General features: G+C 46.0%; 1 protein-coding gene across 1 annotated transcript in view; it reads left to right on the top strand.

Moving 5' to 3' along the window:
- The window catches only part of LOC311228468 (serine/threonine-protein kinase pim-2-like), a gene marked incomplete at its 5' end in the record, with an annotated part of 31,669 nt that extends 23,625 nt beyond the window's left edge, over window positions 1-8,044 (top strand). The window contains one exon of the mRNA XM_084314374.1: window positions 7,964-8,044. Within this exon, the coding sequence (XP_084170500.1) occupies window positions 7,964-7,997 (34 nt within the window). The 3' untranslated portion in view covers window positions 7,998-8,044. The remainder of the gene's footprint in view (window positions 1-7,963) is intronic.
- Between the last annotated feature and the right edge of the window lie 13,914 nt (window positions 8,045-21,958).

The following is a 21,958-nucleotide window of genomic DNA, read 5'->3' as shown; positions in this document are numbered from 1 at the left end:
TGAAACAATTTGCAAAATAGTATTTTTTTTACAACAAAAAAACTCAGCAACACAGAGAGCAAGGAGGACTTCCTAGTGGCACCAAATAAAATACAAAAGGAAATTAAATCCCACCCTCCCCTTTACAGGCGCTGAACGCCCAAAACTACAGGTGGTGGTGCTCACTCTAAAGCTGGTGTCTTTAACATCAGGTCACCTACGTGATGCAAAAATGTAGACCCAGGGTATCTTCCTGTCCTCAATGTCCCTGTGTGCGAAACAAAAGATTAATATACAGGAAAAAAGGAATCACCATAGGCTGGGTTTTATTTTATTTTATTTTACTGATGGTGTAGTGGGTGCTATGGACATAATTCACCATTGTATTGTTTTGATGTATTGATGGGGCACTGTCACTTTAAGGAGGTTGGTTGGGCTTAGAGAAGACGCGCTGGTGGAATGTCATTGATAAAATGTTTGTTTACTTCGAGCTGTCAGAGGTTAGCACGGCATAGATCTGACAGCTGTCACTTGTGCTAAAAATATAATAAATGACACACGGCTTGGTGTTGTCGCAAGATAGAAATTGTGCGTTTCTCCTTTCCGACGATTTCTACATTGGTGACCCTGTTATAAGTTTTGAAGACGCTTCCTGTCTACGAACGCAGTTTCGCTGAAATTACCTGAGTTCTGGGAGTCATCAGCCTCGGCATGGTTTGCGCAAACGGAGGCACAGTTCGAGCTGCGTGAGATTACCTCGGATACCACAAGATATTATTATGTGGTGTCAGCCCTGGGAAGTTCGACAGCCAGCAGAGTGGTGAGCCTCCTCAAGAATCCTCCGACTCGAGATAAATATCGCACGATCAAGTCTCATCTATTAAAGACATTCGAACTTTCCGATACCGAGCGGGCCAGCCGGTTGTTTTCTTTGCAAGGGCTTGGTGATAGCAAGCCATCGGAGCTCATAGATAGGATGCTGGATTTATTGGGAGAGCACAAGCCTGATTTCCTTTTTATGCAACTTTTCCTGCGTCAGCTGCCTTCTCCGGTTCGGGCCGCTCTGGCCAACACCACTATAGACGATTGCCGCGCTCTGGCCGAGGAGGCTGATACGTTTTTTTTTGCTGGTCAACAGCACTGTGCAGCGGCAGTTTTCCCAACCCAAGCCTTTGTTTCACCGCCGGGAGACTGGAATATCACCGCCGCAGCGACAGCCCCTCGCCAGCAGCGTGACGCGGGGCTGTGTTATTATCATGCACGGTTTGGACCTAAAGCCAAGCAGTGCCGCCCGCTGTGCAGCTTCAGTGGGCCGGGAAATGCCCGGGCCGGCGCTCGTTAGTGGCCATGAGCGTCGGTCGGGCTGGCAGGCTACTGTTTGTCCAGGACATCATCTCCGGGCGGCGTTTCATGTGCGACACGGGTGCGCAGAGGAGCGTCTTGCCGGCTTCTAGAGTGGACATCCTATCCGGTGGACACGGACCCCCCATGGAGGCCGCCAACGGCACCCCCATCCGCACAAACGGCACCAGGTATGTCGAAATGTGTTTTAGTGGCCAACGGTTTGGCTGGGACTTTATCACAGCTAATGTAGCCATCCCTCTTCTAGGCGCTGATTTTTTGTGTGATTATGGACTGTTAGTGGATGTTAAAAATTGCCGTTTAAAGGGGAACTCCAACATTTTGGGAAATTAGCTTATTTAACATCTTCCCTGGAGTTAGACAAGAAGATACATACCTTTTTTGTCTCTGTGCGTGCATTTTAGCTTTGGGAATAGACGCTCCGTTAGCATAGCTTAGCTTCATCACTGGAAGTGAGGCAGGACAGTAGCCTTACAGTGCCTTACAGTGTATTGCAAGGTCTGACATTGACCAAATTTGATATGCATGACCTTGGTGGGCTCTAGGTCAACTCCTGAAAAGGGGGTCAATGTCAGACCTTGCAATCAAAAGTTAGGGGGCGCACTGAAATTATGGCAAGGGTTATTAGCCCCCTAACTTTTGATTGCAAAGTCTGACATTGACCCCCTTTTCAGGAGTTGACCTAGAGCCCACCAAGGTCATGCATATCAAGTTTGGTCAATGTCAGACCTTGCAATACACTGTAAGGCTACTGTCCTGCCTCACTTCCAGTGATGAAGCTAAGCTATGCTAACGGAGAGTCTATTCCCAAAGCTAAAATGCACGCACAGAGACAAAAAAGGTATGTATCTTATTGTCTAACTCCAGGGAAGATGTTAAATAAGCTAATTTCCCAAAATGTTGGAGTTCCCCTTTAATTGATGCCATTATGTTCTGCTCTTATGCTGGTGCGCTTGGAGGTGCAGACTCCATCAGACTCTCTAGCATGCTCTCCGCCGCAGATGAGTTTCAACACCTTCTCGCCGAGTTCCCGGGCCTCACGCGGCCCACGTTCTCATCATCTACAGCCAAGCATGGAGTGGAGCATCATATCGCCACGACCGGCCCTCCGGTCTATGCCCGGGCTCGGCGCCTCGACCCGGTCAAGCTCAGCATTGCCAAGGCAGAGTTCGAGAACATGGAACCCCTCGGCATTGTCCGTCGCTCCGACAGCCCATGGGCCTCCCCCCTCCACATTGTCCCCAAGCCGGGAGGGGGGTGGCGCCCGTGTGGGGATTACCGCCGGCTCAACGATGCTACGACGCCGGACCGGTACCCAGTCCCGCACATTCAGGACTTTTCTGCCCGCCTTTCAGGGAAATTAATGTTTTCCAAGGTGGACCTTGTGCGTGGGTATCATCAGGTGCCCTTCCAACCGCTGGACGTCCCCAAGACAGCAGTCATAACTCCATTTGGACTATTTGAGTTTCTGCGCATGCCATTCGGCCTCAAAAACGCTGCACAGACGTTCCAGCGCCTTATGGACTCTGTGCTACGAGACTTGGATTTTATTTTTGTATACTTGGATGATATCCTCATAGCCAGCGCCTCTAAGGCTGAGCACATGTCCCACCTCCGGATGCTTTTTGAGCAGCTAAATGAGCATGGACTGATAATCAACCCGGCCAAATGCCAGTTTGGGCGGTCGACCATTAACTTCCTGGGGCACAGAGTCACTAAAGAGGGAGCGGTCCCTCTTCCCATGAAGGTGGAAGCTGTGATGAATTTTCCCCGGCCGCCCACGGTTAGGTCACTGCAGGAGTTTCTCGGAATGATCAACTTTTATCACCGCTTTATTCCCTAGGCGGCTCGGATTATGCGGCCTTTGTACGAGGCCCTTAGGGGTAAAGCGCCAAAACATGCTGTCGACTGGTCTGCAGAGAGAGACAACGCTTTTCTGGATGCCAAGGCTGCCCTAGCCAACGCCACCATGCTGGCACATCCTTCCTTTAAGACCACGACGCCTCAGATTTTGCCGTGGGCGCAGTGTTTGAACAGTGTTTGGCTTGGCAGCCGCTCGCAGCCGCCAGTTAAGCCCCAGCGAGCGGAGGTATAGCACCTTCGATCGGGAGCTCCTCGGCCTCTACCTTGCCATCCGCCATTTTCGTTTCCTGCTGGAGGCCCGCCAGTTCACGGCCTTCGTGGATCACAAGCCACTGACGTTCGCCATGGCCAAGGTGTCTGAGCCATGGTCCGCCCGTCAACAGCGACAGCTCTATTATGTCTCAGAGTTCACTACTGACATTCAACATGTGGCAGGTAAAGCAAACCTTGTTGCAGACTGCCTCTCCCGGGCTGTAGCGGGCGCCATCCACTTGGGGCTGGATTACACCGGTATGGCGGCAGACCAGGCTACCGACCCTGAAGTGCGAGATTTCAGGTCAGCCACCTCAAGCCTAGAGGATGTGGTTTTTGACAGTGCTGGCACCACACTCCTGTGTGATGTCTCTATGGGACAGCCCCGCCCCATTGTTCCCACAGGATGGAGGCGGCGTGTTTAAGACGCTGTTCACGGCCTCTCCCACCTGGGAAAGAAACCTACACAGAGACTAGTGTCCGCCAAGTTTGTCTGGCCATGGCTTAGGAAAGATGTGAGAGACTGGGCTGACTCCTGTTTGGAGTGCCAGCGCGCTAAAGTGTACCGTCACACCAAGGCCCCCCTGCAGCACTTCCCTGTACCTGAAAGGAGGTTCAACCACGTGAACGTTGACCTAGTGGGCCCCCTGCCCCCCTCACACAGCTTCAGTTACCTCTTTACTATGGTAGACAGGACTACCCGTTGGCCAGAGGCAGTTCCACTGTCAGCCGCAACGTCCGCCGAGGTGGCCAGGGCCTTTATTGGAACCTGGGTCGCCCGGTTTGGCACTCCAGCCGACCTCTCTTCAGACCGGGGCCCACAGTTCACGTCCGAGCTCTGGAACAAGAGCCTGGGCGTGAAGCTACACCGGACTACGTCATACCACCCGCAGGCCAATGGGTTATGCGAGCGTTTTCACCGCTCAATGAAAGCAGCACTTCGGGCCAGCCTTACTGACAGCGGCTGGGTCGACCGGCTCCCGTGGGTCATGCTTGGTCTCAAGACGGCCCCCAAGGAAGATCTTCAGACCTCCTCGGCCGAGCTGGTTTACGGTCAGTCTCTGCGGGTGCCAGGGGATTTCATCCCTAACATTACTGCCCCCTGGTCTGCAGCAGACAGCGCTTCTGGAGAAGGCTAAGGTATTCATACCGGTCCCCACCTCGCAGCACGGCCTCCCCCGGTCGCACGTCCCTACAAGTCTGCAGTCAGCGGAATTTGTTTTCATCCGTCACGATGCCCATCGGGACCCCTTGAAACCTCCATACGACGGTCCGTTCCGTGTCCAGGAGGCTGGAGACAAGTACCTTGTCGTGGACATGGGCGGGAAGCTGGAACACATTTCCATAGACCACCTTAAACCGGCTCATGTGGACTTGGGCAAACCTGGCCCAGCCCCCACGGCGGGGACAACCCCCTACCTTGCCCAGTCTTCTGAGTAAGGCCCACGAGACCCCCTCGCCACCTATCCTGTGCCCGAGTGGCCGTAGGGCCCTTAAGGTTTTCCCTACAGAGGCGCCGGCCGCTACAGGGGTCAGGCGGAGCCGTTATGGCAGAGTTCTCCGCCCTCCTGTTCATTGACTTCTTTTGTTATGATGAATTCTGGGGGGACGTATGTAGTGGGTGCTATGGACATAATTCACCATTGTATTGTTTTGATGTATTGATGGGGCACTGTCACTTTAAGGAGGTTGGTTGGGGTTGGGCTTAGAGAAGACGCGCTGGTGGAATGTCATTGATAAAATGTGTGTTTACTTCGAGCTGTCAGAGGTTAGCACGGCATAGATCTGACAGCTGTCACTTGTGCTAAAAATATAATAAATTACACACGGCTTGGTGTTGTCGCAAGATAGAAATTGTGCGTTTCTCCTTTCCGACGATTTCTACAATGGATTAAAAACACACAACAAGGATCCAAAGGATAACATGAGAAAGAGTAAAACCCTTATTTCCGTCATGGTCCCAGGGCTGTTAGGCCACAACAAAAACACGACAACACAAAACACATAGTGAACAGGGCTTAAACAAAAACACACAGGTTATGGGATAAACAGAAATGTACAACAGGCAGGAACACAAAAGATACAATACTATAGAAAGTGGCGCAAAGAACCAGAGCTTTGACCAGCTCTGACACAAAATGAGCTCCAACAGAGCTTTGACCAGCTCTGACACAAATGTACCCCAAAGAGCCACAGCTCTATTACCAAAAGACACAAAGAGAGTTACTACCAAAGACACAGAGAGCTTTACCACCTAAGACACCAAGAGCTCTACTTTACCACAACAATTAACCAGATAGCGAACTAACACTGCACATAATGGGATATATGAAGGGAGAGAGGAGTAACCAGCTGACTGCTGGAACTGGGAGACATCTGAGAATGGGGATATGTAGACACAAGAGGGAGACAAAAGACAACAACAAACAAAACATGCCTATATACACAACAGATAATATACATAACTCCCTCTATATATACATAAGGACAGGGTCCGTAACACTCCCCCCCCCATTAAGAGTCAGCCCATGGCTGGCGATAACACAACACATACAATATTCCCCAAAAAAAATCTTCAAAGAACACAACGGGGAACAAAAGGGTTTACAGCACAACCTTACTCTATGTAAGACACAATCCATCATAACACAAAATACTCTACCACTGCCATCAACCAACCAGACCATCACCTTCCGTCTCCTCATACCTCTCTTGGTAGCATTGACATGACCAGGGGTGCTGTTGACACTACATGTCTAGAGGTACAGCATTCCCAACATCAACATCAAAAGTTTTAAGACTGATCTGTCTGAGAAGGCACCTCACAAAAAAAAACAGAGGAATGGTCCATGGTTAAAATGCACAATGCCAGATTGCTGCACTCTTCTTTCTCACAAACAAAAACACATCCTGAAAAGGTCTGTACAGAACCGTACAAACTGCAGCGTTCTAATATCCTGAGCAGCAGAGAGACTCCCCATAGAGACACTACTAGCCTCATGCAGCCGCTTCTTAAGCCTGCACACAAACGACAACACACCTCTCTCCTGAGGTTTGTTGTGCATAGTCTCTCCCATAAGCTGCTTCCTCAACAGCCTCAAAGGGGTTTTTATTGGCGGTCAGGTGGCGTAGCGGAGATTACGCTCATCACCAATGCAAGAGGCTGCGGTCTCGACTCCCGGAGAGTCAGCATTGCCTTGGCTTGGGCTGATCGCTATACTAACTCGTTTGGCTGAGTTAGGGGGAGGGAAGCCGTGGGTGGGGATCTGGCGTTGTGGACAGCGACGCCTACAGGTCAGGTCTGTGCGCTTGCTCAGCGGAGGCAGGACTTGATGAAGGCAGCGTGACCTCCCACACGTTACACTTCACCAATGAGAGCCCTCGCTGCCAGGTGAGAAGAGAGTCACTGGCTGTCGCCGCACGCGTCGGAGGAAGCGTGCGGATTCTTCAGGATTCCCTTGTACCGACCAGTAGGAGAACATGCGCACAACAAACAGGTAGGGGAGGGGGGGAATTGGCAAACAACGACTAAATTGGGATGGGGACAAAACAGAGAGAGAAAGAGAAAGAGAGGGTAAAAAAAAAAAAAAAAAGTGAGGTTTATTGACCGAACATTATTTCCAACAGAATTTACCACCTCGTTGCTTCCAGCACATCTCCGGAGCAAGAGCAGTAACAAAACATGTGGCCAAACCAGCGTCTCTATTCTGGGCAACTACCAGCTTACCACAAGTCACGGGTAACTGTGTTGTCTCAGAGGCAAGTGTACCCCGCTGAAGTGTCATTTGGTCACTCGTCTCAACAGTAGGCTGAGCACGGGTGACTGCACAAACTGGTAACATTTCAGGGAGCATTGGAGCCAACACATTAGGTTGCAAAATATTAGGGCGTTCCAAAACTTGGCATAACTCTGCCACCAGCGATGTCATTACCCAACAAAAAAGTGACACCCCTCACTGGCAATGATGGGCGCACGCCCACCTCGAATACTCCCTTTGCCAACCCGCAAGTTAAATGTATCTGATGGAGGGGCACCGACACAAAGCCCATCCCGATCCCCTGCACCAACACACTAGAGCCATTCGATGACTCATCACAAAAACATGTCTGACACATGAGATCCTCTACCTTGATCCCTACATTGGTAAGGCACACACACACACGCTCACACACACACACACACACACACACACACACACACACACACACACACACACACACAAAAAGCGTCCTTGTTGTTAGTAACCTAGTCATTCATTGTGGAACATCTTTATTTTAGGCTTCCTGTTCTCAGGCTGTTGACTGGGCTGTTAACCTGCTCTTAGTGCTCCTTTCTCTGCCTACTTGCTATGTTGCCAATACTGGAATTTGTGCAAACTTTACTGGAGCACTTAAGCACTTATAGTTGCTCTAGATAAGAACTTAACATGTAAATGCAGACATATTACACACAGCAAAGATTTTCACCAAAATCTCTCTCTCTCTCTGTCTCTCTGTCGCCCTCCAGGATGCCAGCACATGTTGCAGACCTGTCTCTCTAAAGACCCTGCAGACCGACCAACCCTAGAGACAGTAATAGACAGTCTCCTCCCCACCGCATGTATATATTCCCTCCCCGCCGTATGTATATTTCCCTCCCACCCACCCACCCCCTCCTAATGTACAGTCCCCTCCCCATCATATGTATATACTCTGTCAGGATCTAGGGGTAACAGTACTGTATATTTGAATACCGCCTATGTCACAAATGTATCAGTACTAAATACCTATATGTCCCTATGCCATAAATGTCATGTATGTTGTGTATGTCATAAATGTCTATATGAATTGAAAATGGGGGACCCTGATGGAAACAAGACAAACGTCTTTCTCAGGTCTGCATCCCCTTAACACAATTGTATGTATTGAGCCGTACTGTATTGTACCCATTCTGCAATCTGTTAAATAAAGTTTTCATTCATTCATTCATTCATGTTGCTCCAGCTGTATGGTGATGACCCCCCTGGCCTAGAAGACTCCCCCACCAGAGAGCCACCACCAGAGAGCTCACCACCAGAGAGCCACCACCAGAGAGCTGGGCGACAGCGCCTCCCCCTCTTACCCCACCCCCTGGAGGGGGGTATGGACGCTGGGCGACAGCGCCTCCCCCTCTTACCCCATGGACGCTGGGTGTCAAAAAATAAGATTGGTGGTCATTAAAGAATCTAATCTAATCTTATCAATACATTTAACATGTTCATCATTAACATGTTCATCATTAAACATTTAACATCATTAAAAACATGTATTGTATTGTTTAAATATCTTAAATGAATTTTTTTTAATTAAATATTAACATAAGTCTGTCATCTCAATATAATATACCATATATCTAATATAATATATAGGCAATACGCCATGTTCATAGCGACCAGTACTTTGACACGGGTCAACCCAGCCGTGTGCACGGTTGACTGAAAGACAATTCCATATACCTTTTTAGCCAATCGGGTAGGAGGCTTGGTACTTAGTCGTGGTAATATGCAAATCTGAGTGCATAAAAGCTGTCTAGCCTTAGAACTCAGCTCTCCTACAAGTCTTAAACAGTGTTGTGGAATATTCAAATAATCCATGACAGTAAGCTGTAGGAATTTCAGATCGAGTCAGTTTGTATAAAAATATAGAACATATTTATAATCAGATATATAATTTATTTATAATCAGACATACACACGAGCGTCTGACCAGAAAGTGACAAAGCGGTCTGGTCAGAACTTAGATTAAATACATAATACACTGTAGCCTAGTGGCTGGGCTGTAGCTAGTTGATCACATCAACTAGTCAAGCTGTACAGAGATTTAACACAGATGGACAATGGACATAGATAACATTTCCCTCACAACAGATATTTCACTTCAGTAGAACCTGTCAAAATGTACTTACAGTATCTCAAACCCGCTCTCCTTTCTTGATCTTGCAATCACAACTGTTGCTTTCCTCGGAATCCAAAGGGTAATATAAATTATTATTATATTATAAATTACTATAACAATATATAAGATACGATATGATATATTTGTATTCATACAAAAGACAAGCATCATACAGATCATGTTGTTATAAGATGTGGTTGTACGAAAAGGAAAAAACCCACAACAACAAAACAAGATATGTTATATAGAACAAAACAATACATATTAAATAGAACATAACACAGTACAGATATGGTACAATATACTACCTGTGCGCCGTATACGTCAGACTCAGTGTGCACGCGCATCACCGGCATCACCGGAATGTAATCCTGGTCAGAACAACGGGGCAGACTACAATATATTTGCATTTGTTAGCCATGCTAGCAATCTAAACAATCAATCCATGCCAAAGCTAGATATGTAAAAGGTGAAAGACTCACACTCACAGCCATGCTGATTTGGCAAAATGACATCCAGCAGTTTTCATTTGAAACTACTTTTAGTCAGGGGAATGTCATGGTTTCTCCAGAGAGCCCTGTCGTATTCTTTTAGCACACCAGCTCGCGCAGGTCCAGGGTAACTTAGTCACGTGACTCAGTTGGTATTGCTGATTGGCTCCAACACGGTATGTTTGTAAACAGCGAACAGGTCTATTGGGTGTTGTGGTCACATGACCGGGAACAGGTACGACTAGGGTATGTAAAGTGATGACATGATTGAGACGGTTGAGAGAAGAATGAACAAAGCCACTGCACCGACAAGAAGCCCTCTTTGTGATTCATCGGGGCGCCTGTTCAGCAGGGAGGGGATCTGGGGGAAATAGCGTGAACCTAACGTTCCCCCAGTGAATCTCCTCGCTGTCAGGTGAAAAGAAGCGGCTGGCGACTCCACATGTATTGGAGGAGGCATGTGGTAGTTGAGTCTGCGTCCTACTGGAATCTATCCCTATATCAGTACTAGCACTGAATAAACCTCCACATGCACCTTTACACACCTATTCGCCTGGCCACACCCCCATCCGCTCCTCTACATAAGCAGGGGTGTGGCCATACTAACAGCTCCTTCCTTATTTTCACCACGGCAAGTGTCTGTATACACCACTTGAGTTTAGTGTAAAGTAATTGTTGGAAAGGAGCTACGTGGAAATTTTTTCTTGTTTTTTCTTTCTCTCACAGTTTTATAAGAAAAAGCTAAGAGAATGTCTTCATCCAGATCGGAGGGTTCGAGCGCTCACAACGACACCCTTCACCAACGGTTTTCCATTGCCGCCTCTGCCGTGCGTCGTGGGGCTGCTCTGACTCCACGGTCGTGGCAGTCAGAGGCACCGAGCGGCGTCCGGTGGGGAGTTTGCCTCTCCGAGGGGCTGTTGAGCCAAGGCTGTCTCCCGTGAGATGGCCTAGTTCCAGCTCTGGTTCCCCCGCCAGTGGACGGGCGGCCGATAGGTTGACGGCTCCTCTGGTGGCGTCGATATCTGGGTTCTTGTTAGAATTACCATTGATATGTTTTGGGTCTCGACGTGTACATAGTGCTGGCCCTGGGTGCTTCTGATAGGAACCACGCATGGGCTTGCGCGCCTTGGTTGCTCATCATTGAAACAGCGTTTTTTATGGGGCAACTGGGATGGAGTTTGTCTCTTCCGAGCGCCAGTGTACTAGGCTTGTCTCGACGAATTCTCGTTCATCTCTGGGGGATGATAACGGAATAGATCGAAGCATTGGTAGAGGGGTCTCATGCCCTTGGGGTGGGCCACCGGGCGCGGTGCTTTGTGTTCTGACCGTCTGGGTGGCGCCCTCTGTGATGTTTTGGATCGACACGCGTACCTACCCCCCTCCTGGGACTGGGGATGGCGGCATGGTTAGGACACAGGACTGGTTCTGGTCGCGCCGGACCAGGTCGGTTAACCCGTTGTCCGCCGGGGCGCAGATCTGCTGTTCTGGTACCCTGAGGGACTTGTGCGGGTCGGCCCGGGCGTTGCAGGGTTTGATGTTATGGAGATTTTTCGTGGTTATGTTACTGCGTGTTATCCCTCACTGTTGCTTGGTCCATATTGTGTTGTACCTTGCGCTGTGCTAAGGAGCCTGGTCCTTCTCCATTCTTTTTTTCGCCCCTCTCTTCTCCTGCTTGGCGGGGTTGGGAGGGGGCTGTCGAGGTGGTTCTTGTACCCCTCTGGCATCCCTGTGTACGTCCCGGTCCGCCGGGCCCAGGTCCGAATTTGTTTTCGTCTACCTGTTGGCCTGGGTTAACCCCTTCTTGAAAACTGAAATTATTTGTACTGCTGTATAGCCAGTGTATACCCGCAGTTGTGTTTTGGAGTTTTGGAGTTTTTTCTTGGGGGGTGTCATGTACAAAGGTCTAAGGACCACACAGAATAATAACTGGAGCCGGCTGCACATGAACAAAAAACAGCCTCTCTCAGTAAATGCGTTTAAAGCAATGTCCCAGGTAGGTAAGAAAGCCACAACACAAGATGTTTTCCAAATAGTAAATTATATATTTATGGTGATAGGGATTGAAACCTCCACCATAATGCACAAGGGGAAAAGGTAGGGGAGGACAAACAAGACATACATATATACAAACAAACACTTAGTAAATAATATAAATACAATTGTGCCCGTCATGGGACACAAAGAGAAACCACAAGATATCACTTCCAGACAGCTAGACGAGAGGGCAACCTCCTCACTCCATTCTGGAACATGGCAGTGATTCAAATGAGGCGCCCGGACGTGTGTCATTTCCCACTCTGTTATCCACTCATCGCCACTGCCTGCCTGAAGATGCACCAATCAGGTGCAACCAATCCAATCAGGGAGATGAGTGGCATCTGCGGAACAGAAACAGAAGATTAGGAGATGGCACAACATCACACATACAAAACAGTACATTTACATATACTAACCTGATGTTCAGATGGTGTCATAAATACAGTAATAATGGTAATGACCAACCCACGTACCCATGTACGTCACAGGGGGTTATAGGAATAACCGCCTCATGTTAGAACCAAGGTGGTGGTTGGTTTCCAGGTGTGTTGGTAGCGGAGTCAACTCTCGGGGTAGGCCGGGCTTGGCCCCGTCTGCCTGTGAGTGTGCCCCCGCACCTTTCATGACGTCTGCCAATCATGTCAGCATTCTCTGCCTCGGCCCCTCTAGAGGGCCAGGTTTATTTTGTGGAGGCTGCGACATGGTGCACAGCATACCAGCATACGCCCCTTCCGCCGGGGTGCTGTTTTCAGCAGACCCCTTTGGCGCCTGTCTAGTCCGCAGTGCTCCAGGCTCAGGTCGAGTGGCCTGTTGCCTGGATTGAGGGATCGACCTCTTTTGGGGGTTGTCTCCCCGGTGCGCTGCCTGGTCCCGCTGTGGGTGTAGCCTCTTGAGTGCTTCGGGGCGGCGTGCTGTGGGGGGAAGGGCCTGCTCTTGGATGGGCCCTGTCCGAATACGCTGGCGATGTGGGGGGTGGTGTCACTAGTGACCGCCTGGTGGGGTCTCGATGCTGCGGCGTCGTTGGCCTCACCAGGCCCCCTTTTCCGGGGGGTCCAGTCCCTTCCTGGGGCTGGGTCCTCCTTCGTGCTCCGCTGCTACGGCCTTGCCACGGGGTTGGGTTTTTGCCCTTGCCCCCCGTGATGTTAGGGGTTGTAACAGGGTTTTTATTTCTTCCCGTTCATTCCCTAGTGGCATGTGGGTTGCGCGTTTGTGTAGTCGTGGGTTCTTCTGGGAAGGTAAGTCCCACGGTCTGCTCACCCTGTGCGTTTGAGTTGCTAAACCCCTCTTCACACAGTCGGATCCGATTGCCTCCCGTCCTCCACTAGGGGGGTCTGGGGGGCTCGGGTCCTCCCCGGTTCTGATGGTTGTGGGGGGCCTCAGCGGGTACATTTGTCGAGCTTCCGCTCTGCTCAGCTCCTGTATTCCAGTAGGAATACGATATATAACGTACGGTTATGTCTATAACCATAGTTATATGAGTATAGCGGACGCTCTGCGTCGGACTCACTGAGGACCCCGTGGTCTTCGCCTTGGTGGTGAAAGACTTGGGAAAGAGCTGTTAATATGGCCACACCCCTGCTTATGTAGAGGAGCGGATGGGGGTGTGGCCAGGCGAATAGGTGTGTAAAGGTGCATGTGGAGATTTATGCATGTGGTGCTAGTACTGATATAGGGATAGATTCCAGTAGGACGCTGAGCGTCCGCTATACTCATATAACTATGGTTATAGACATAACCGTACGTTCTACACCCTCCCCAGGCATGATAGCAGCATTTTCATACATGTTTAGTTCTGCAAGCTTAAGCTTTAATCCAAGGTTACTAAATAAAGGTCCAGTTGGGTCTCTGTAGTCAGACCATGATATGGCGTGTATAACTTTGTTTTGTAATGCTTGTAGTGTTTTATTTTAATGTAACTGGGAAAAGTGTTGGACCCTATGTTGCAGTGGTTTAAGTGAGGTTCAAATAGAGATTTATATAAGGTGAGAAGAGCTGAATGTGGAAGACAGTGTCTTAACTTAAAGAACAAGCCAACATATTTAGATAGTGTTTTTATGAGATGATCAATATGGTACTTGAAATTCATATATGATATATGATAATAAAGAAATATAAGAGTAAAAGGTAAAGAACAAGGTAAAATATGAACAAAATAATAAAGGTGAGTTTCTGGTCAGCTGGACAGGTGAGACATATGTTACTCTATCAATAATAACACCACAATGCACATATTACTGTATATTACTGTAGATTAAAATGTATTGTCATCATACAGCGCAAGTACAGTATAATGAAGATAAATTGGCATCTACCCAGAGTGCAAATGTAACAGTAAAGTGCAATAGTAAAACTATAAATAGTGTTCAGGGCATTTAGCCTCATTACAACTGAAATGAAGAGTGTGTTATTATTTGGTAATTTGCAAAGGTCAAAGTTAATTTCAATACAGCGATATGTGTTCCGTTTCCATGACAACGTCTTCTGATCTTCTATTGGGCCGCGGCCACCCAGCCTCATCGCGTCTATGCTTTTACCAACGCGTTTGTGTTTCCGGGTTCCCGTTTTGCGCTCTGATTGGCCACTGACCTACGCTAGTACGCCCCCCTCGCTATGAGCATAGCAGGACGCTGAAATGCAAATGCGTATCACGCGCCGGGCGCGTCTATGCTTTTACCAACGTGTTCGTGTTTCCGGGTTCCCGTTTTGCGCTCTGATTGGCCACTGACCTACGCTAGTACGCCCCCCTCGTAAGTAGAGAGTCGGCGCTGCACTCAACCGATTCATTCAACAGGAAGCGATTTGCGAGTACAATACACCATCACGCCAGAGTGGATAAAGAAATGCTCCAGAAATGAATATGCGTAGGGAAAGGCGAGTCAGCGCGAGAGCGCCCACACAAAAGCATACACGCATGATATCTGATTTATTAATGCCAAATAATGGACGATGACCGCAATTGGCACTTGAAAAGTGTAAATGATGGATTAGTCCAGTGGTTCCAAAAGTTGGGGTCGCGACCCAAAGGTGGGCCGCGAGCAGCCACGGGAGGGCCGCGAGATGATTTAAAAAAAATAAAAATAAAAGAAAATAAAAGAAAATAAAAAAAATGTCAGGCCACTGAACTTAGAAGCAGGCCAGGACAGTGTTTCTAGTTGTATTCTAAAATTCTATTCTATTGTATTCTAAAATGTGACTATATGGTTTTATATTAACTTAATAAATAAACAAAAACGAAAAATCGACTTATTTCAACGAACATTTCAAACTAAATAACAGATTATGCACATAAAACGCTGAAAACAACCAAAGCAACAATAGTATTTTAATGAGGCTATTATTATCATTATTATTTTGCAACAAGTTAGCCCTCTCATAAATAGCACATATAAATGAATAACTAACTTGAACTAACAATAGGATTGAAGTGATATTTGGCTTAAAAAATCGGTCGCCTGGCAATTTTTTTTTTTAAATAAAGCCTGACGATGTGCATTGGGCCGCGGCTCTCTGACGCCTTATTTTCTGGGTCCCGGCCTGAAAAGTTTGGGAACCCCTGGATTAGTCAGTAAGAATTCATGACAGCTTGTATAGCTCAACTGGTTAGTGCCCTGCCTGTGGACCATATGGTCCCTGGTTTGAATCTCTTGCTTACCTTTTTTTCTTTTCGTAACGTTAAATAATCTATCCACTCTGGTGTCCCAAAAAGGACAATAACACCACCTTATGCATACTGCACCTTATGTGAATACTGTGATACTGTGAATACTGTATATTTCAGTTGGTTAGATAGTCAATTCTATTGACTTATTTGTTTACACTGCTTGTGTTGTTTTCACTACCTGTGTACCCCCCCCCCCCCCCCCCCCCCCCCCCCCCCATGATGCCTGAATTACCCCAAGGGGATCAATAAAGGAATATCTTATTTTATCAACCAGAGTGGATAAATTAATTAACGTTACAGAGAAAAAATAAGTATCCAAGAGATTCTAACCAGGGACCATATGGTACACAGGCAGGGGACTAACCAGTTGAGCTATACAAGCTGTCATGAATTGTTATTATAAAATACAATATTATAAAATCCTGTCAGGAAGCGTGCCTCAAAGCATGAATGAACCGGCATTTACCGGCATTTCTAAGCACTTTAAACTTACCAGAACTTTAGCGCACATAAAGTCACGCGGAAACAGCTGTTCCTGGAGGCAGTACTGTGATATGCATTTGCATTTCAGCGTCCTGCTATGCTCATAGCGAGGGGGGCGTACTAGCGTAGCTCAGTGGCCAATCAGAGCGCAAAACGGGAACCCGGAAACACGAACGCGTTGGTAAAAGCATAGACGCAGCCTCATCCACACTGTGACATCATCATTAGTGGAATGCACCCGATTGGATAAATGACATGGCGGTGCTCTAGTCCGACACCTAGTGGCAGAATGTTACCCATAGCACCTTAATACAACAATGGAACATTTTGCTAACTTTAAACATGAAACCCCTTCCGTGACCTCTGTAATATACTCTATTTAGAATCATCATGTTGGAATAATCAGTTACAAAATGAAGACATCTTAGAAATCTCTTTATTTAAAAACATCATCATTGTCATCATAAAATTCATCAAACTCATCACAATAAAATACTAGAAATACAGAGGAAGCATAACCCTTAATTAACAACTTGCAGGGACTTGATTTATGTGTGTGTGTGTATTCCTTAGTTGTGTGCTCAGGTAACCTAGCGTGTGTGTGTAGTGATGTTGTAAAAGTTATATTAAATAATGTGTTAATCAAAAGCCCATGGGAGACACACACACACGCACACACAAACATACACAGTCTCTGGTGTGTGTGTGGCGTGTGTGGCGTGCACTTTTATCCAAAGAGCTTTACAATTTTGTTGCTCACCTTCACCCATCCCCTCACACATTCACACACTGACGGCGGAGGCAACCATGCAAGGTGCCAACCTGCACATTAGGAGGATAAGTGTCTTGCTCAAGGACACATTGACACGTTGCCCGGGAGGAGCGGGAATCGAACCAGGAACCTTTCGACTACCAGACGACCGATCTACCTCCTGAGCCACTGTCGCCCCCACGTGCGCACCCCCCCCCCCCCCCCCCCCCCTCCCCTGCACAGATTGCTGGAGTGTTCAGGGACCAAGCTGATGGAAATGCAGCCAAACTGTATTGACGCAATATGACAAGTGACATCTTTGGTGACATCGCCCCTGTCAACCTCCCTTGCTTTGACCGGACTCTTGGAGAAACCTAAATGACATCACGGCACCTTCATCAGGCCTGCCATTGTGTATCTCATTCCACAGTCTTTTATAGACTTCTGTCGCTTGTTAGTTGGTTGCTAGTTTCCCTCACTTTGTACATTAGTGACCGACATAGCAGTCCCCTGTTATGCTATACTGCATTAGTAGACTACAGAACTACAGTGACTGTTGCTTGTGAAGTAGAATTGAATCGATAGGCTATTATTGCAGAGTTGGGACCAAGTCATTGATTTGCAAGTCCCAAGTAAGGCTCAAGTCTGTGTACACTCAAGTCCCAAGTAAGGCTCAAGTCTGTGTACACTCAAATCCCAAGTAAGGCTCAAGTCTGTGTACACTCAAGTCCCAAGTAAGGCTCAAGTCTGTGTACACTCAAATCCCAAGTAAGGCTCAAGTCTGTGTACACTCAAATCCCAAGTAAGGCTCAAGTCTGTGTACACTCAAATCCCAAGTAAGGCTCAAGTCTGTGTACACTCAAGTCCCAAGTAAGGCTCAAGTCTGTGTACACTCAAGACCCAAGTCAAGACTGGCAAGTCTCAAGCAAGTCACAAGTCTGAAACTTTGGGTTTTGAGTCCTAAACAAGTCCTAATGTGTTCTTTACAAATGTAATGCCATTTCAAAATGTTAAAGCCAACAGAGTAATAGTTAGTAGTATATTGAATGATTCTGCACTTATACTCAACTTCGTTCTCTGCTCACGCAACTTTGGCGGCTGACGGATTGGTCCAAAGTGGAACTGTAATCAGGGAAATAAATGTATTCACTTTATACTTTTTATGGCATCATTCTTTAACATTTTGGGCATGGGGAGAGTACAAAGTCTTTCAAGTCACGAGGCTCAAGTCCGAGTGAAGTTATGAATCATTGGTGTTAAATTCAAAGTCGAACAAGTCTTTTATTATTTTGACGTTTTCGAGTCTGAAGTAATTAAATTTGTCCACACACCTCTGTTATAAAATAATAATAAATAATAATAGATTGAATTTGTAATGCACTTTGTTAGCTGGGATCCCAAAGTGCTACACTACAGGTAGGTATATTGTAACATGAAACCTCTCAATAACTGCCAGATCAAAGAACAAAGACAACAACATTTCCAAACAGTTCCTCTTAGCAGTACATCAGTGATATTATGAATATTGCTTGTTTTTGTCATTAATTTGTGTTTATTTTCATCTTTCATCTTAGGAAAACTTGTCTTATGACGTTGTAGTATTATTGATAACCATAAATCCTAAAATGTTCCTAAAAGAAAAGGTTTAAGCACAGAAGGTCAGAAGACAGCTGTCCTCTGCAAGTCATGAAAGATCACTAGGTTGCAAAAACCCTCAAAGCTACATTCTGCCTGAAACTTGTGTTCAAATAGATAAGAGAAAAGGATGTCTGTTACCTTGGGTTAAGGAATTCAGTAACTAATCATTATCATGTGTTTAGTCTTATAGAACAGTCAAAGAGTAACAGTTGGAGATCAAATAAACCTGATTTGACTAGAGTAACAAAACTATAGATTGTGTGTGGTTACAGAGACTTGGGCTCACAACAAGGTAGATTTGCATACAAAGTGTTGGCAACAGCTGCAGACAATAGGTCAAGAGTCACATATCGGTGGTATCTGTTAAACTGGCCCTGTGGCACGACATGTGGGAACAGCTGCAGAGGAGGGACTAGGATTCACTATTTCAGTAACACAAGTACACTTTCAAATGTCTGTTTCTATACTTAAATTAGCTTACAATGAACTGCAAATATTCCTGTTAGGTTGTGGTAATAAATATGAATCTAATGATATGAAATATGCAATGTTTATGATTAAGAATCACAGAGTTTGAAATTAAGCCACTTCTGAAACTACATGGGAAAATACTCAAAGTGCTGTATAATAACTGTATAAAATAGATATTGATTTAAGTTAAAAGAATATGATTAGAAAACTATATAAGTGGAATTAATGATAAAAGACTGTGATTCTGGTCAAGTATAAAGCTGTTTTGAGTAAAAAATGGTATCTATGTGCATAGCTGTCAACACGCACGGTTTTACCGGGATTCTCCTGTATTTCGACCCTCTGCACGGCGTCTTTACGGCGCACGGATTGGTACGTATTTTGTACTAATTATTATTATTATTTTTTTTACAAAATGGGTGCAATTCTCCTCCGTGACGACAGGTGGCAGCAGTGTAGATTAGACCGTTATCACCGAAGAAGAATAAGAACAGAACAGCGAGCGGATTTGCTCAGAGCTCAGGGGAGAGACTGATGCGGCACCGAGGGTGTCAAATCAACTTAGCCAGTGTCTCTTGATTGCCCACTCTGTGGCTTTTGTCTCTGGAACAAAGGGTTTGCAAATCTTCTGTGGATAAAACAATACAAAGTTACTGTGTATGTGATGCAGGAAGGAATGTGTAAATGTCTTGGTGAACAGCCGTTTGCTCTGCGCCTCGGCGTCCCCCTCCTTCACTCTGACGCCCAATTTCCTGAATGCGATTTATAAATAATAATTGATCCGTTTTAAAAGTTGTCGTGAATTGTCATGGTATGACAAATACAGTTACTGGTAACTCGCAGGCATTGCAGAGATATTGAGGAAAAACACAAAATCGCATTGGCTTTTTTTCTATCTCACATTTCTCTGTAGACACACACTGTTCCAAAATGATATTCCCACTGCTAAATTAATGACCATAGGTATTTTTTTTATAGCTTTAACGAGTTGTAGTATTAATATGTAGCCTACAGTGATGAAGGTATAAAGACACTATGGTAATACATTGATTGATTGCTTTTATAGTTTCACAAACACATCAAGACAAATCACAAACACAAAGAAATAAAAAGAACAATAGTATGTTGCCAGACACTGTCACATCAATGAACAAACATACACCATGTCATATGCTTTACACTAAGGACGCAAGGGGCTGATTCTCTGACATATATACACACATTACATATATACACATACACATTACACTAAGGACGCAAGGGGCTGATTCTCTGACATATATACACACATTACATATATACACATACACATATATATATATATAATATATACACCAGCGCCGCCAATAGATAAAAAAAATTAACTAATCAATCTCACAATTTTCTGTAATCAATCTAGATTAATCTAGATTAAAAACAGCATTTTTCTACATAAAACCGAAGCTTGTAACAGATATTTACTTGAGTAAAATCATGGAATTAATGTCAAATCAACACAAAGAAAGTATATTTAGATTCAAAGACTATTTTAATAGCTTTCTTTGAATACAGTTTCTCTCCTGTGAAATACAAATGTTCAACAAAACCATAATTTACATAGCATTTACACTCTAAGTAGGAAAAGTTTACCCTACAACGAAATGGCTGGGTACATACAGGTTTTGACCAGCAGATGGCAGCGACGAGGCAGCTCCATTGGGAGGGGGCGGGGCCGTGTTGGAGGGGGCGGGCTGAGGGGGCGGGGCCAGGAGAAGGGGCGGGGCTAAAACATGCACGTTTTCTCAAAACGAAATGTTGACAGCTATGTCTATGTGGTCATCTGGTTATCCCCGATTCAAAAATATGCATCTTGAATTGTAAAACAAAACTATAAAGTAAATTTAGACAGTAAAGCTATTCTTTGATTGGAAACAAAGGAGAACAGCTAGTGGGCTCCAAAGGACAGCCCTTATTTCAAATTCAAACTGAGAGCCCGTGATTGGAGGAAAACATCTTCTTGACGTCACTCCTGTGACATCACGCAGACCCGCCAGGCTCATTGATAAAAAGGGGGGTGCTGTGACTGTGAAGGGACACACTGAAAACGGAACCAACACAGGAAGACCTCCCACCTTCACACAGAGGAACGGCAGCAGGAACAAAGGAACACACGGAGGAGAAACTTTTGGAACGAGAACAGAATCCTTTGTTGTCAGCAAGACAACAAAGACCATCAACAATTCAACAATTCGTTAGTCTTTTTAACTGCTTTCTTAGTCTAATATTGAGGGCAAGCGGCATAGTGCTTTCGGTACCTCAATGTTATAGCACTTTCATTTTAATTGAAACAGATCATTTTTGTATAACTTTGTGGATTTTAATAAAACCACTACTTTTGAAATAACTACATTCTCCTCTGTCATTCTCCTGCATAGCTGCCGTCGAACAAGGCCAGATTTATGGTCTTTTGAAAGTACAAGGGAATTAGGACGGACAATTCACAACGCAGAGTGCTGGTTCTGATCTCATCAGAACAGAACATAGAACCCTTGGTTACTTCAACGTCTTTCTTACTGTAGCTACCTCCAGTACTATACAGTCTTACTGTAGCTACCTCCAGTACTAGACAGTCTTATCCATCACCTCATTCGGCAGGTAAAATAATACATATAATAATACAATATCGAAGGTCAATATGTTGCCATGACACTGGTGGATCCCAGGAATCTGGCTGTGGTCCAGTTGCCCATGCTCATCCATCCCTACACCAACACCCACTCACTCAGATCTGCCGATCAGCACCTCCTGGTGGTCCCCAGGTCCAGGCTGAAAACAAGGGGTGATCGAGCCTTCGAGGTGACAGCACCAAGGCTCTGGAACGCTCTCCCCCTGGACCTGCGAACTGCCCCCTCTGAAAACTTTTAAAAAACAACTAAAAACACATTTGTTCAGACAGGCCTTTGGTCATACATAGGCACTTTTTCTTTTTCTTGTCCTCACTGTTCCTATAGTTTTGTTTTAATTAGTGACTCATGATTTTATCCAAATTCTTTTATTCTACTTTTTCTATCTGGTTTC

Source organism: Notolepis coatsorum, assembly GCF_963971535.1.
Source record: "Notolepis coatsorum genome assembly, chromosome: 5".
NCBI lineage: Eukaryota > Metazoa > Chordata > Actinopteri > Aulopiformes > Paralepididae > Notolepis > Notolepis coatsorum.
This window is presented reverse-complemented; position numbering and strand designations above follow the sequence as displayed.